Below are 13,895 nucleotides of genomic sequence, written 5' to 3' on the forward strand. Positions count from 1 at the left end.
ATGATGACAAGATTGTAAGACGGAAGCTCCCTGGGCATAATAGCTGACATTTCTTGATCTTATCTCCTCAGAGTTATTTCTTTGTGTGCAGACAAGTCTTCTAGGTTGCGGGGAGAACAAGAGGAAAATCCTCCAGGCAGGCAGAGTGGTTAGTCTGTCGGATCATCTTCCATGCAGACACCACCTCAAAGGCAGAACCAAGGGCAAGATGAGTTTGGGAAAGATTTTATTCTGACACTGTATCAGAGCACACGATGCTGTGTGATTCTGTGTTTCCTAATGCTTGATCTTGCTCTGGTGTCCTCAGGCTTGCTTCTTTATTTGAAACTTTTCATTTCGGAATCTGCTAAAGCAAAAGTCATGTAATAGCCATAAAACGTCCTTGTAAATGACAGAGGCATTTTTCATGTTTCAATTGTGTAGTCTTAGCAATAGTGGAACAAAACTCATTCCTATTATAAAACAAGTTGCAAAACTTAATATCAAACCAATAAAAGCCAAAGTCTTCAGCAGTATGTTGACTCTGGACAGCCTGGGATTTTAATGTGCTACGGAATTTTCTTCTCTTGCCTTATGATTATGCTTATTTCTTCTTATTATTTTTTTTACTCATATAGACAAGCACTGATCTGGTACAACCGGTAGGTAAATATCCAGAAAATTCTGGATTTTTTTGGTATTTAATATGCATTGTATATGTGGTATATTATCAAGAATGAGCTTTTTTTTTTTTCTCATGGCATTGTTAGTCACAGATTTAGCCTTAAACCGTTTAATTTAAATACTTTCTAGCTTTGTGTAACTGGTGCTACCCTACTGAAGAGCTTTGTGTTTTTCATCAGATCTTACCATGATCTATTTCATCTTATGTTTTTTTTTTTCCTTTGCTTTTCTGCACACTCTAAAGACTGATTCTTCAAAAAGTCTTTCCCTGTGTAACCTGATCATGGAGGAACCTCCAGACAGTGGGTTGACCGAAGAAATTCAAAGATCTCAGATTGATTTAGGTGCAATTATTTGGGGCCCTGATGCTAGTACAGACAGTGTCAGCCAGGAAATTACCCAAGGTGGGTCGCAGGAAGACTCTGCATGTCTCTCCAAAGCAGAGCAGGAACTGGGATTTTCCACCGGAATACTTCCTGCTGCTGGCTGGCACACTGTAGCTGGACAGGGTGAGCATGTTCCGGGGCCAGCCGCTCCATGTGGAGAAGAACAAATGCCCCCAAATCCCATGCCTGGCGCTGCTTGTTTGGAGATGGAGCATCCTTGCGATCTACCTGACTCAGAGATACCAGCCGTGGAAACTGGTGGCCTGGTCAAAGAAGGTCAAGAAGATGTTAAAAAGTCAGAAGAAGAAGAAGGAAAACAGAAGATAGAAGATTCTGTCTGGGCAGGTCTGGAGACATATGAAAAGGTAGAGGCTGGAGCTACTGGTGTCAAGGCCCTAGAAGGGACAGAGGAATTTGAAGAGAGAGGATGTACAGGAAACAGAGCAGTAGATCTTTTTAAGACAGTAGGAAAGCAAGACCAGGAGACCTTAAAAAGCAATGAAGAGGAAACTAGGAAAGATCTAAGTGCTGGGTATAAGGAAAGTGTAAAGACCAATGAAAAGTATCTTGAGAAAACTGACGTATTAGAAAAAGACGTGGAAAGTGTAGACAGAGCAGATGAGTTGAGTGACAGAGACCAAGGGCTAGATGAAGGGATTCAAGTAGTAATAAATAATTGTGACATTATAGAGGGATCTGGAGCTAACCCTGCCAATCACACAGATATTTTGAATCTGCCTCTCCATACTGACTCTGTATCTAATCCTGAAGATGCCAGCACAGAGGAATGGTTCTTAGCTGGAAAAAACATAAAGAGAAATTTAATCGACCCTCCTAACCATGATAAAATGTATCACTCAGCACAGGGCAGTGCATATGCTGAAGAGATGCAGTGTGAGGCTGTGTTACATGCGCCTGGAAGTAACAGAGATGGAAATCAGTCTGTTGTTTTATCGATAAAACATGAAGCAGCAGCTCAGTCTAGGACAGATCTTAATTATGCTCTGGGAACTAATGCAAACAGAAGAGATTGGTGTTTGTGTAAGGCTGAAGATTCATTAATAGAGGAACCTGAAAGTACAGTGACTGGGAACTGTAGCCATACCATTAACTTGCCAAAAATTGCAAAACCAGACTCTTGGGGGACAGATCCAGGTCAAATCTGGCAGCCAAGCTTGGATTCAGCAGTGAATAATACGGATATATTGGAATTCTCTGGTATACCAGATGGCCAAGCAAGTGGATTTGCCAGTTGCCTTGATTCTATTAACCACTGGCCTATCAGAGATATGGGAGGCTTAGATAATTGCTGGGAACATTTAGACACAGTTGGGAGCAAGAAAGGGCTGGAAGTGGACTTACTAGCAGAGGTATGTGGGGAACAGAGTCAAGAGATAGATAGACCATTGGTTGTGGGAACCTGCCAGAACGTTAGCACCGAGAGTTCCACTAGTCCCCAAGACAATGACACCAACAGCTCAGATTTATCTGAAGAAGAAATTGCTAACCAGAGATATGGATTGTTGTACCAAGAAATAGAGGCTGATAAAGAAGAGGTACTTACCCCAGTATGTAGTGTAGACTAGCCAAAGACTTCTGTAGGTTCTGTTTTTCCTAATGTTTCTCACCGACTTCATCATCCATCACTATGTTCTCCAAGATCTGCTCATCTCCTTGACAGATTGTCATGTACCTCTTGAAATCTGTGCAAACCAAACACAAAATAGGTTGACAAAACAAACAAACAAAAATCCCCCGGAACAACAACACAAAAAGCAGAATGATGGTGTTGGAAACTAATGAGTGTCTACTTTACCATCCTATTTACTGTATTTATTCTTTCTACTTTCACTTTTATTGTTCAAGCACTAAATATATATATAAAACAGACAGATTTACTGTTCCTAAAGTGGTTCCACCCCAGTAAAAACACATGAAATGTTTCTACCCAGGCCCATGGAAGCTATAAAATCTCATAATAGCTGTTCATCAAAATGATGTATTTAGAGAAATACTGGAAATGCTTCCAGATTCTATAGATGGCTAAAAGAATGAGCTATTTAACCACTCATGGCTCTTGTCTGGAATCATGTTCTCATTATTGAGAAAGTGGGCTTTGGTTAGCCCTGAGCCACATACCAGCAATAATTGTAAAAATAATGTTGTTCTTTTTTTTTGTCAGCCTATTTAAAATAATACAGTGTGGCCTTTTCCATTTCCTAAGCATTTGCATGCACAGCAGCCTTTTGTATTATTTTAAAATTTGCAGTGGTCCTTACTTTCCCACTTGTCTAATAGACATTTACCAATCCTACAAAAGTAATGAAAAAAATAACGTACTCTGATTCCCATTTCTGTGTAGGCTTCTGGAGGTCCATTTAATGGATTCACCCAGGTAAGAAATCAATTTGCTGGCAAAATCCATCTGTTGAGAATGATGCGGGTCTGAAAAATGTAGGCCTCTGCTTGCTGGGATAGCATAATGTTTAAGTACGTCAGCATAAAATTTGAGCCCACTTCTTGTGAATTCAGCAATGGAAACAGTAATAGGAGCAATGTTGCAGGGCTGTTGTGAAGATTAAATTAAATGTGAACGTAGAGTTTTAGCCCAGCAGCCTAGCACATACTAAGTGCTCCTTGACTCTAGTTAGCTATTGTTAATATTATTAGCTCTACCACGGAATTCTGCTGATGCCTCCACTAGAAATTAGAGGTTGTCTTTATCTGAGAGATCTCCTAGGTTCAGCTGTTGGAAAAGAGGAGATAGGATTGTTTTGAACTAATGAGATGGATCTTTAGACAATATAAGAGATTTTTAGGAGCCTCCTTCTAAATATTTATCTAAGAGTTGTACTACGCGGAACCTTATTTCTTCAGTGGTTCTTCAGGAAGGAGCCACTGGAAGATCAGAAACTGTAGGTTGGCTCTGGCCAATAAGACGTGCCACACAGTGGACTGTCCCATTCACTGTATATGTCCCAACAGATGGACGGTGTAACCCATGTGAAAGGCAGGCCACGTGGCTGTCAAGTTCATGGAATAAGTTCTGAAAACCTCTTCAAGGGAGACTTCAGATATCTGCTTGTCTGTGATGAGTGCTTTGTCTCAGAATATCAGACATGAACAATTTTGAATTTTAACATTCAGAATTTCTCCATTTAAAAGTTTGACTGCTTTCCCCCATGTTACCTATAAAAAGAGAAAACCCACTGACTCACACACCTACACCCCAACACAGATAACACACAAACGCACAGAGAGATGATAACATGTCTCTTCCATAGAAGAGAACTCCTTTGAAAGATCGGGTCATGAGAATTCATTTCTTATTTTTTAAGCTTGTATTTATCACTTATAAATGCACATAGTTTAAAGAGTAACAACATTTTATAAGGTTTTTTTTTTTAATTTAAAAACTTCAGACCATCTTACATCCCCTGATTTCCTGCTTCTTAGAGGAAAATACTTTCACACCTTGTAGCAGATTCTCTGATTTCACCCCCATATGTGTGCATGACTTTCTTCTAATGCTCCTTCTTGATCTCCGAAGCATTAGCTATGGACTTATCTCTCTGGAAGATGAGGACTTAAAGCGCTTTCAACCTGCCGTGGCCACAGTTCACATCTGTCTCTGCTTCCCGTCCTTCCACTGACGTCATAGCCAGCCAGCCAGTCAGCGGTGGTATTATCACGATGCTATAGACGCTCTTAGTGCTCAAGTCATGAAGTTTACATTTCCTTTTATGCCAACGTTTTGTTTTCCTTTGAGGAAATAATTGTAGGGTCTTGTTTGTTAGCATGTTGGTTTGTTTGCTTAGTTTTCTAGGTACTTATTACTGATTCAACCCCATACTCTGTAGTTACAGAAATCTCCTCTCGTTTTGTTTAAAACATTAAACATTCTTTAAGTTTCATCCTCCTGAAGGTTGAAGCTCTCCTTCTGGATGGCTCCAGTCTGACCTGGGGATTCCATGGCTACGACTTGCTGCTACGGCTATTATCACAGGGTCTCCCATCACGTCTACTGTGGGGATTGCCTCACCTGTCTTCTGTCCATCCACTCTTTTCAGGACACAAATTGTTCTCATTTGGGGCTAAATTCCTCATTTGGGTAGAGCACACCCTCCAGTAGCTTGCTGAGAAAGGTGTGCACAAGAAGCATGTATTTGTGACCTTCTCTGTTTGAAAATAATTTTGTTCCCATGTACATAATGGACTGTAAGTTTGGATATTATATTACAAGTTGTAAACTGTTTTCCTTTAGAATTTTGGAGCCATTGCTCCACCCGATTCTACCTCCTAGCCTTGCCACTGAGAAGTTGTCATTTTGATTCTTGATCTTTTGTAAGAAACCCTCTCTCTTTCTCTCTCTCTCTCTCTCTCTCTCTCTCTGCCCCCTTATGTACCCCTCCCACCTTCTTTTTCTCTTTCTCTGTGGAAGTCTGTGTAATCTTTATACCCCAGTGATTCTAGGATTTTACAATGATGTACTGTGGTCTGAGTCTATTTTCATACATTGTACTGGGCCCTTGTAATCTAAAGACTGTGTGTCTTTCAGTTTGGGGGGATTTTTCTTACTGATGATTTCTTTTGCTTTCTTTTGTTTTCTCGTTCTGTAACCCTTCTCTTTTTCATATGCTGGCTTCTTGAGCTTGTCTTCTAATTAATTCTTTTTCTTTGCTTTTCCCTTTTCTTTCTCTGCTTTCCGACTCTTCCAACAGATTTTTCACTTCTATATATATTTTTAATTTCCAAGAGCTCTTTTTGTTTACTGAATATTTGGTTTTTAATAACAACATCCTCTTCTTGTGTCATGAATACAGCATCTTCCATTATATTTCCAAGTGTATTAATAATAATAATTTTCAAAGGTCTTTTCCCCCCTGTAAAGTCTTTGTTTCTTCCACTTTTTTAAACCTATTCGGTCTCCCTTTAATATTTGAAACTTTTCTTAAATGTTTGTTAATCTTGGCTGTCTCCTCGTATTTAATAAGAGGGGGACACTGAAAAGCTGAGAGACTTGTACAAGTAGGTAGAGCTCATTGACTATGGGTATTGTTGTAGGATTCTGGTGTAGGATTATCTTTCCTGTCGAGGAATTCCTAGTGTCAGATTCTTTAGGCTTTTTTTTTTTTTCTTGAGCTGGTCATATTTCCCTGGGAAGACTCTTCTGGTCTCCTGTCTGGGTATGTGCAGGGGTGCAGGGGTACAAGCCTGGCTGCCAGTGTAATGGGAGTTGAATGGGGAAGAAGTTGGGAGATGAGGAGCCCATGTCTAAATATTTATTATGTAAATGTTCATTTAATTCTGCTGCTTTCCTAACATGCCTGTGTGTCCCCCAGTCCAGAGACCCTCTGTTTCAGCCTCTGAAAATAATCTCAAGTCGGGGGTGGAAAGGGTATTGCTTGGTTTTCAGGTAGATGAGAGTGTCTCCAGGTCTAAGTACTTTTTAATAGACTTCCAACCAGTTCCTCTGTCTTTAGCAGCATCCTAACTTCCATTTCCTGTGGTCCCCATCTTTCTAATTCTTGATCCATTGGGATTTATGAGTAATAAATTGGCTTGCTTTGTGGCATTTCTTACATCAACTTAAGGTACAGATGTTTTTGGTTCCCCAAGTTACCTACTGTTCATTCATTTGCTTTTCAGTTTCAGAATTTTGTTGATGTTGTTTTTGTTCCCATTCTTTTTACCCTTATGGGTTTATGCCTTTAAAAATTAATTTTCTTATTGTTATTTAGTTTGGATTCTGGAGGTAATTGCCTGTGTTCAATCCACCATCTTTAACCTAATGTCACTGGCTCATCTTTTCTGTTGGGGAACCGTTGATGTTTAATTCTTTCGGGATTTCTTTGGTCAGATTACCCAGGAAAGATTCTTTCAGTCTCCTGTTTGGAGGGTATAAGTCTGGCTACCTGATGAAGATTCTCCTAGAGATCACTGTTCCCTGAGATTTCCTCCACCTTGATTTTTTTAGGATTCGTATCCTGAATGAATATATTGTATACAGTTTTTAAGTTATGGCTCATAATTAACTCATAGAAGTCACACTTCAGTGAAATAGTAAGATTAAGGTTCCAACATTTTAAAACGTTTAAATTTGTAGCTTAGATCCATTAAATTCTAACTTGATGTTGATGTCCAGAGGAGAAGCTGCAGACCAAAGATGCCTCTGAAGACACTGCCCTTTACATAATGTCTCTCATCAGATCATTGAATTCTGCTAGCTCAGGTTTCTATTTAGAATAACTGCTGGCAAAAAATTATCTCTGCGTGTTTTGCTTTTCTGATTTAAAATAAAAAGAGACTAAAAAAACTTTATAATGTATTTGTTGACACAATTCATGCGAGCTAATTTATATGATACCTTTGTTGTTGCTTTTTTGGCAAATTACCTGAAACCCTAATAATTTTGAATATTCTACTTTATTCCCAATTTTCAGCCACAGGACACTACATTATTCACAATGCAGACAGACCAGAATATGATCTGTAACTTGGTAAGCTGATTTTGGTTTGTGTTTTGGGGATGTTGTTAGTTACCACCAGATGATCCAAGGTTGATCTTTGTAGGTTATTTAGAGCTTGAAATCCAGAATGTGGTTTCTGTAGCCCCCTCTTTTCTAGAAAATGAGAAGGAGAGCCTCTGAAAAATCTCAGTGTGACTTTGAATGTGGTTACTTCTATTTATAAAGGCACGGTGATCCCAGCAAAAATCAGTCTCTTAATTACGGGCTTCAGTGGAACACAGTCTATCCATCAAGGACACGGGTGTTTCTTTTTTTTTTTTTAAATTAAAAAAATAAATTTATTTATCTGGCTGTGTTGGGTCTTCGTTGCTGCGCGCGGGCTTTCTCTAGTTGCGGTGAGCGGGTGCTACTCTTCATTGCGGTGTGCGGGCTTCTCATTGCGGTGGCTTCTCTTGTTGCGGAGCACGGGCTCTAGGCACGCGGGCTCAGTAGTTGTGGCTCGCGGGCTCTAGAGCGCAGGCTCAGTAGTTGTGGCGCACAGGCTTAGTTGCTCCCCAGCATGTGGGATCTTCCCAGACCAGGGAACGAACCTGTACATGGGTGTTTCTGAGTGACTGTACCTTATGCTATGGGACTGACGATGAAATTGCCTCGAGAATTCATGCTTGAAAGTAGATCCTTGCTTTTCCTTGAACCTGAGGCTACCTCATTTCTCATGTCCTCCCTTCATTTTGTGAGTTGTAGAAGGAAGTAATGCACAGTAGAGGCAGGATTCCTACTTTGCTGTCAAATGAGATGAGAGAATAGCTTAGCTGGGGAGTGAGGAGGCAGAAGGGTAACTCTGGGGGTTAGAGCAGATTCTTACAAACTCAGTTATCACGGGAAACGTTTTTAGCAGCAGCTTACTCGTAAAGTTGAATGAAGAGACCTTGAGTGACGTCACTGAGAGCTTCCCAGTGCTACACTACAGAGGATTTGGGCCCTTGAGGATTAGTTCATGGTTATGTGTAGCACACTGCTTTTCCCATGGGAATGGAATAGGATTATCCCAGCTTCTGGCTTTCATTTGGGAAACTTAGAATTGGGTTTAAGGAGAAGGAATTTCTCCCTTCAGATGATTTCACTTCTAAGTAAGGATTTCTGCTCCGGGAAGTTTGGAGCTTCCAAACTAATTTGATATTTTTCAAAGGCAAGTGTTTCTCTAGCACCTTGTCCGGAGGTGGTTGTATTTTTGCCTTTTGGGTAACCAGATAAAAAGGTGGAGCCTGTGAGGCCTGCAAATAAAGATTTAAATGTTTAAAATTCAGATTATATTGATGTTAATAATGGAGCCAGAGAGACCTCCATTTCATGGTCATTGGTGGTTTTCAGTCTGGGGTGCTGATGGAGTAAAGGTTATATTGGTGCTGGAGGATGAGATTTTTAATTATCAGTTGAGAATGGGTTAAGAAAAACGGAGGGACCCTGGTATAAACGAAAAGGCAATGGGTCATCATTAAATTCACATCTATAACTGTTGCAAATTCCTGGCACAGAATCCAGTGGTTTTTAAGTTTCTCTGAACATCTCTCTACCACCTACAGCTGGTTCTAGGAGCTTCCATTGCCTGCCCTCCCCTTCTCTTTATATGTGTTCGCTGAAGCAGACTTCTTGCACCTTCTTTCCATTGGGGAACTTAGCTTCATCATTCCCAGCATTGTAGATGCTGCTAGGGTTGCCCTGTGGGGAACTGGGAATCGCAGTGACCCTCTCCCACTGAGCTGTGATTATATGGGATCTTCCTGGGAGCAGGGCAGTGTCCCAACATGGGTTCATTGCCTGGTCTGAGCAAGGTGGAGGCTGCAGTTGGTAGTCAACTGCACATCTCCACAGTCTGCATCTTATGGCCCCACGGGACATCCCTTGTGTACAAGTTTAAACCTTTTTGAATCTGCAGACCCTGCCCTGGGCTCAGGGTTGCCTCCATGACCCTTTGAAGTTCTCACTAAATTAGCTCTCCCCAGTTTGGAGAAGCAGGATCATAAGGTAGTCGCCATATTGGAATGTGACTAGACCCTTAACTCCACTCTCCCAACCCATCTCTTCTTCCTCTGCATTGACCGCCTTTCTAGCTTATCACAGAGGATGCCGGAAAATGTGCACCAAAGTTACACTACTCGTTTTGTTCTAAAACAAGAATTCCATTTCTGAGTCTCAGAGTTAAACCATTGTGGCATCCTGCTGTCAGTAATAAATATAGAGTATACCTCTCCTCTGAACGTATAATGGTCTCTACTCCAGCAAACAATAGCAAGTCCTTACCAGCGCTCCCAGATGGATATGGCATGGTATCAACCCACTTGCAATGCTTGTCAAGGGAGGCTTCTTATAGAAAAAAAGTGGTTGAAACAGGGCACAATTCCTACAGGACTACTCTGAGATCTTTCTACAAGATGTTGTTCACAAGTTACCTTTGTTTTTCTTTCTATCTTGACAAAACATTTTCAATTTTACATTATCTTAGAAGAATTAGGAAAGTGGTTTCTATTTCCAGAGTTGAGTAGCTGATTTTATGTGCAAACATGCTGTCACGCTTCAGCCTTACTCATCATTCAGTGAGTTCTATTTGTCCCCCTAGAATTTAAGTTGTTAAGTGTGTAATGCTATATTATAATATTCGGTGTGATATTATAAATAGAGAAAAATGTTGTGACTCGTAGGACATAACCCGTCTCTCCTCCCCTTCATACTTTGCTTCCATTGAGTCATTGTCTGACCTCAGCAAGGAGACGCCATTGGACTTATTCATGAAATCACCCTAGTTATTCTCGCCGTATGTAAAACTTCAGAATTTCCTCGCACTTCCAAGAAACCCAGCCTCTGATGCAAATATGTTTTCATTTTAAGTTATCTCTGTGTTTGGTTTTCTGGGTTTTTTCTTAATGTGCACAGATATATTTATTTGATACACGTTTTGAAACTTCTCTTGACCCCTCATCCTCCATTGCAGACTCAGCTCGCAGGGGACAGCCATCAGCCTATGGGTTTCTTGCTCTTCGTCAAATTACCCTTCCTATCCTTGTTGTGTAGGTCATCTGATACCATTCTCTCATAGCAAATCACCTCAACTTCCAAAATGGTTAGATCATACTCTGAGAGCTTACAGTAGCTCTTTGCTGCAAGGAAAACTCAGTGCATTATGAAGATAATTCCTTTTGAACAATACAAGTGAAATCTTTCCCCATAAAGGACTCCTGAGAGTAGATGAGAGTGAATTTTATCTCATTCTTTCTTAAAAATTGTGTCTGATCACCCCTTAAAGGTTATAAAAGCCCATAAAAATATCAGACCTCTGTACATTTATCTCCCTAAGTGTCCTTTCATTTTATGAAGCCCTTTGAAGAGAAGGGTGGTATGACCTTGGTATGCGTCACAGTGGAGGTTTTGGTGGAGGGCACAAGACAAATATTTTGCGTATTTATCCAACAGCAGGCTATCATTATTTTCTATAATCTCAGCATAACTTCCCCATGCAGCTTGCCATGTGTACCAGCTTCAGTGGACATAGGAGAGCTAGAGATGGCTTTTGATTGCTTATGGCAAATGTCTGACGGAAGTTACTGATTCCTCCAAAGGAAGTATTTATTGGAGACTCCGTACTCCTCTAGGAAAACGCTTTTAAACTTTCTTATGGTTTAAATGCCCTAATAGAAAATGATCTTAAAGTGCCCTACAGTGGCCATCCATTTAGTGAAATAGTCATGCTAAAGAGTGTGTTTACATTAATCTATAAATCAAAAGAGAGGAAACAATTTCAGTAGCCGTGGTAACTTGCATTGGCTGTGCTGTTTTTCATAGCCTGTTGTTATTTAATCATGCTAATTTTAAAACTCAAAAAATCTGGAGGTAAGAGAGGCCAGAGGCTTGATTCAGCATATAATTGGAATCAGGAGGGTGTCTGTGTGTAGGGGTCACAGTGGGAAGAAAAGACCTCACTCTTATCCACACAAGTAGAATAGTCTAATTGGTACCACAGAGAATACTGCCTGTGGTTCCCTAAAGAATTAGTTTATTATATGAAAAAAAAAACACAAAAAACTGATGGCTAAGGATTTTGTTGGAGGGAAAAGTGGAATAAGGGAACGAACAAAATGTAAGGCAGCAAAGTCTCTACGACTGTGGTGGCTCCTTGCCAGGTGGTTGGATCTACTCCTCCCAGCCGGGGCAGTTGCGCAGTAACTTCATAGTGACCTTTTCATGCACCTTAATGCGTTTTGATCTGAATATTGGGATGGCCCCTCATTTTTTTGGTTGCATTGCATATCAACAGAGGGGGGAGGTTCCAGAATTGTGTTTCCGTGAGCTCTTCCCTACTCCTTCCAATTTCCAAAGGTGGGAGCTCCTAGGATCTCTCCTCTCTCTGCTCAGTAGTGGAAAGTACCGTTTCAGGATCTCTTATAGGTGACCTAAGGAAGTGAATACTCATAATGTTGAAAGTAAGTAAAATGAGTAGCCAAAATGGTAAGTCTTTTTGCCCAACTTCTAGGGATATAACAGTGCTTGGTGATGGTAATGTGAAGCTTAATAAGAGTTTATTCCTAGACTTTTCAGTTGTGTAAAGACCCATCATACCTAATGTGCGGGTTTTTTCCAGCACAGATTTAATGAAGCTAATTGCCTGTAGGATGACAAAGAAAATCGTACTTGTCCAGTATTCCGTCATGTTATCTATTCACTTGTTGAATCTTTTTCCTCTAATCCTCAAACCATCAAAGGCTGAACCTGAACAGGCTCCGTCCACAGAGCCGAAAGCAGAGGAGCCGCCCGCTGCTGTACCACCTGCTGCCGGGCTGGACCTTGGACTTGACACCCAGGCTGAGGAGCCAGTGGAGGGGGCAGAGGTGAGCGCCACCTCCCTTCCACCCTCCCCCCCGCCTCCCCTGCCATTAGCTGTGCTCATCTCATCATCCCATTTCTCCCTTCTCATTCATGCTTCACTTGGACCAAATCACCTGCATATCTGTCATGGCTCCCCAGGTTCAAATGGCCTTTACTCCTTTGACAGGGAAACTGCATATTGTTTTTTTTTTAAGGAAGATATCCAGAGACCTGCTCTTACGCTGTCATGTAGCCACAGGCTTGGTTCTCAAAACAGGGTGCCTTGATTCTTTCTGATAACTCTCCCATTCATGGTCAATAGGTTGTAATAACTCACAGGTAACCAGACTTGTTAATGCTCCGCCTCACCTGTGATGGCTGGAGATGGGCCTTCCGTGAGGGACTAACCTGCAGATGACAGAAGGGTAATCACCTTGTTCGTTGTGTCTACACGGTGATTTCTTACAATATTAGTTTTGTAGGTTGGTGAAGGCCCCAGGAGGGACTGAAATCCTATATTAGAAATCCTTGAATCTATAAAGACTTCTATGGGAACAACCATTTGCTCAAAATCAAGTCTGGTGCTGGCTGTTATAGCACAAGAGAGCTTGAGGATGTATTTTGTGCAAGAGTGGAGACTCATTTGTCTCCCTGGAACCCTTCTCTCACCTGCTCCTTTCAGCCACACACCACACCACATCGAAAACTGGGATGGGCTCTATATGCACCCTATTGAATTGGATAAGTTAACACACGTGAAAGTGTAGAATGATACCAAGGAAAATTTACCAGGGAAGTGTACCAAAGTTTCCCAGGGAGAGTGAACAATAGTTTACTTAAGAAATGCAGTTAAAATATCTCCCAAGAATTTCAATCAGGGTACCCTACAGCCTTCCCAGAATCTGTACAAAGAGAGAGACCAGGCTTCCCTGGTGGCGCAGTGGTTGAGAGTCTGCCTGCCGATGCAGCGGACGCGGGTTCGTGCCCCGGTCCAGGAAGATCCCACATGCTGCGGAGCGGCTGGGCCCGTGAGCCATGGCCGCTGAGCCTGTGCGTCCGGAGCCTGTGCTCCGCAGCGGGAGAGGCCACAACAGTGAGAGGCCCGCGTAACGCAAAAAAAAAAAAAGAAGAGGTAGACCAATCTCCCTATTCCCAAAATAACATTGCCTAGGTGAGATAACTAGAGAAATAAAAGCTATATTTTTGCTGTCAGTGCCCTAGGTTGTTTTACTGGGAAAAGGGTAGGTCATCTGTCAAATTTATTATTTATTAACAGAGTAGAAAAAATAAATAATAGGGCAAGATAGTGACGCAAAATACAAATTAAGAATTACTCAAGAAAAATGATCATATTTTCCATGTAAAGGTACACAGTTGGACCAAGTTTTGTAAGGAAAACAAGACTGTGTTCTGCTAGACTGAGTCCCTCCTAAAAAGGCTGTTTGCACAGATTGTAGACTGGGAAGTGCTGAGGTGCTGTGCTTCAGTGTCCGGGATTTTTCTTCTTAACTCTCATTCC

At 41.3% G+C, this 13,895-nt stretch overlaps 1 protein-coding gene across 2 annotated transcripts in view; it reads left to right on the forward strand.

Moving 5' to 3' along the window:
• Window positions 1-13,895, forward strand: part of AMPH (amphiphysin) — a 187,154-nt gene that overhangs the window by 148,441 nt on the left and 24,818 nt on the right. For both annotated transcript variants that reach the window (XM_029233264.1, XM_029233265.1), the window contains 4 exons: window positions 618-641; window positions 3,412-3,444; window positions 7,493-7,549; window positions 12,274-12,399. In XM_029233264.1, the coding sequence (XP_029089097.1) occupies window positions 618-641; window positions 3,412-3,444; window positions 7,493-7,549; window positions 12,274-12,399 (240 nt within the window). The remainder of the gene's footprint in view (window positions 1-617; window positions 642-3,411; window positions 3,445-7,492; window positions 7,550-12,273; window positions 12,400-13,895) is intronic.

Source organism: Monodon monoceros, unplaced genomic scaffold, assembly GCF_005190385.1.
Source record: "Monodon monoceros isolate NGI ecotype Baffin Bay Population unplaced genomic scaffold, NGI_Narwhal_1 Super_Scaffold_2, whole genome shotgun sequence".
NCBI lineage: Eukaryota > Metazoa > Chordata > Mammalia > Artiodactyla > Monodontidae > Monodon > Monodon monoceros.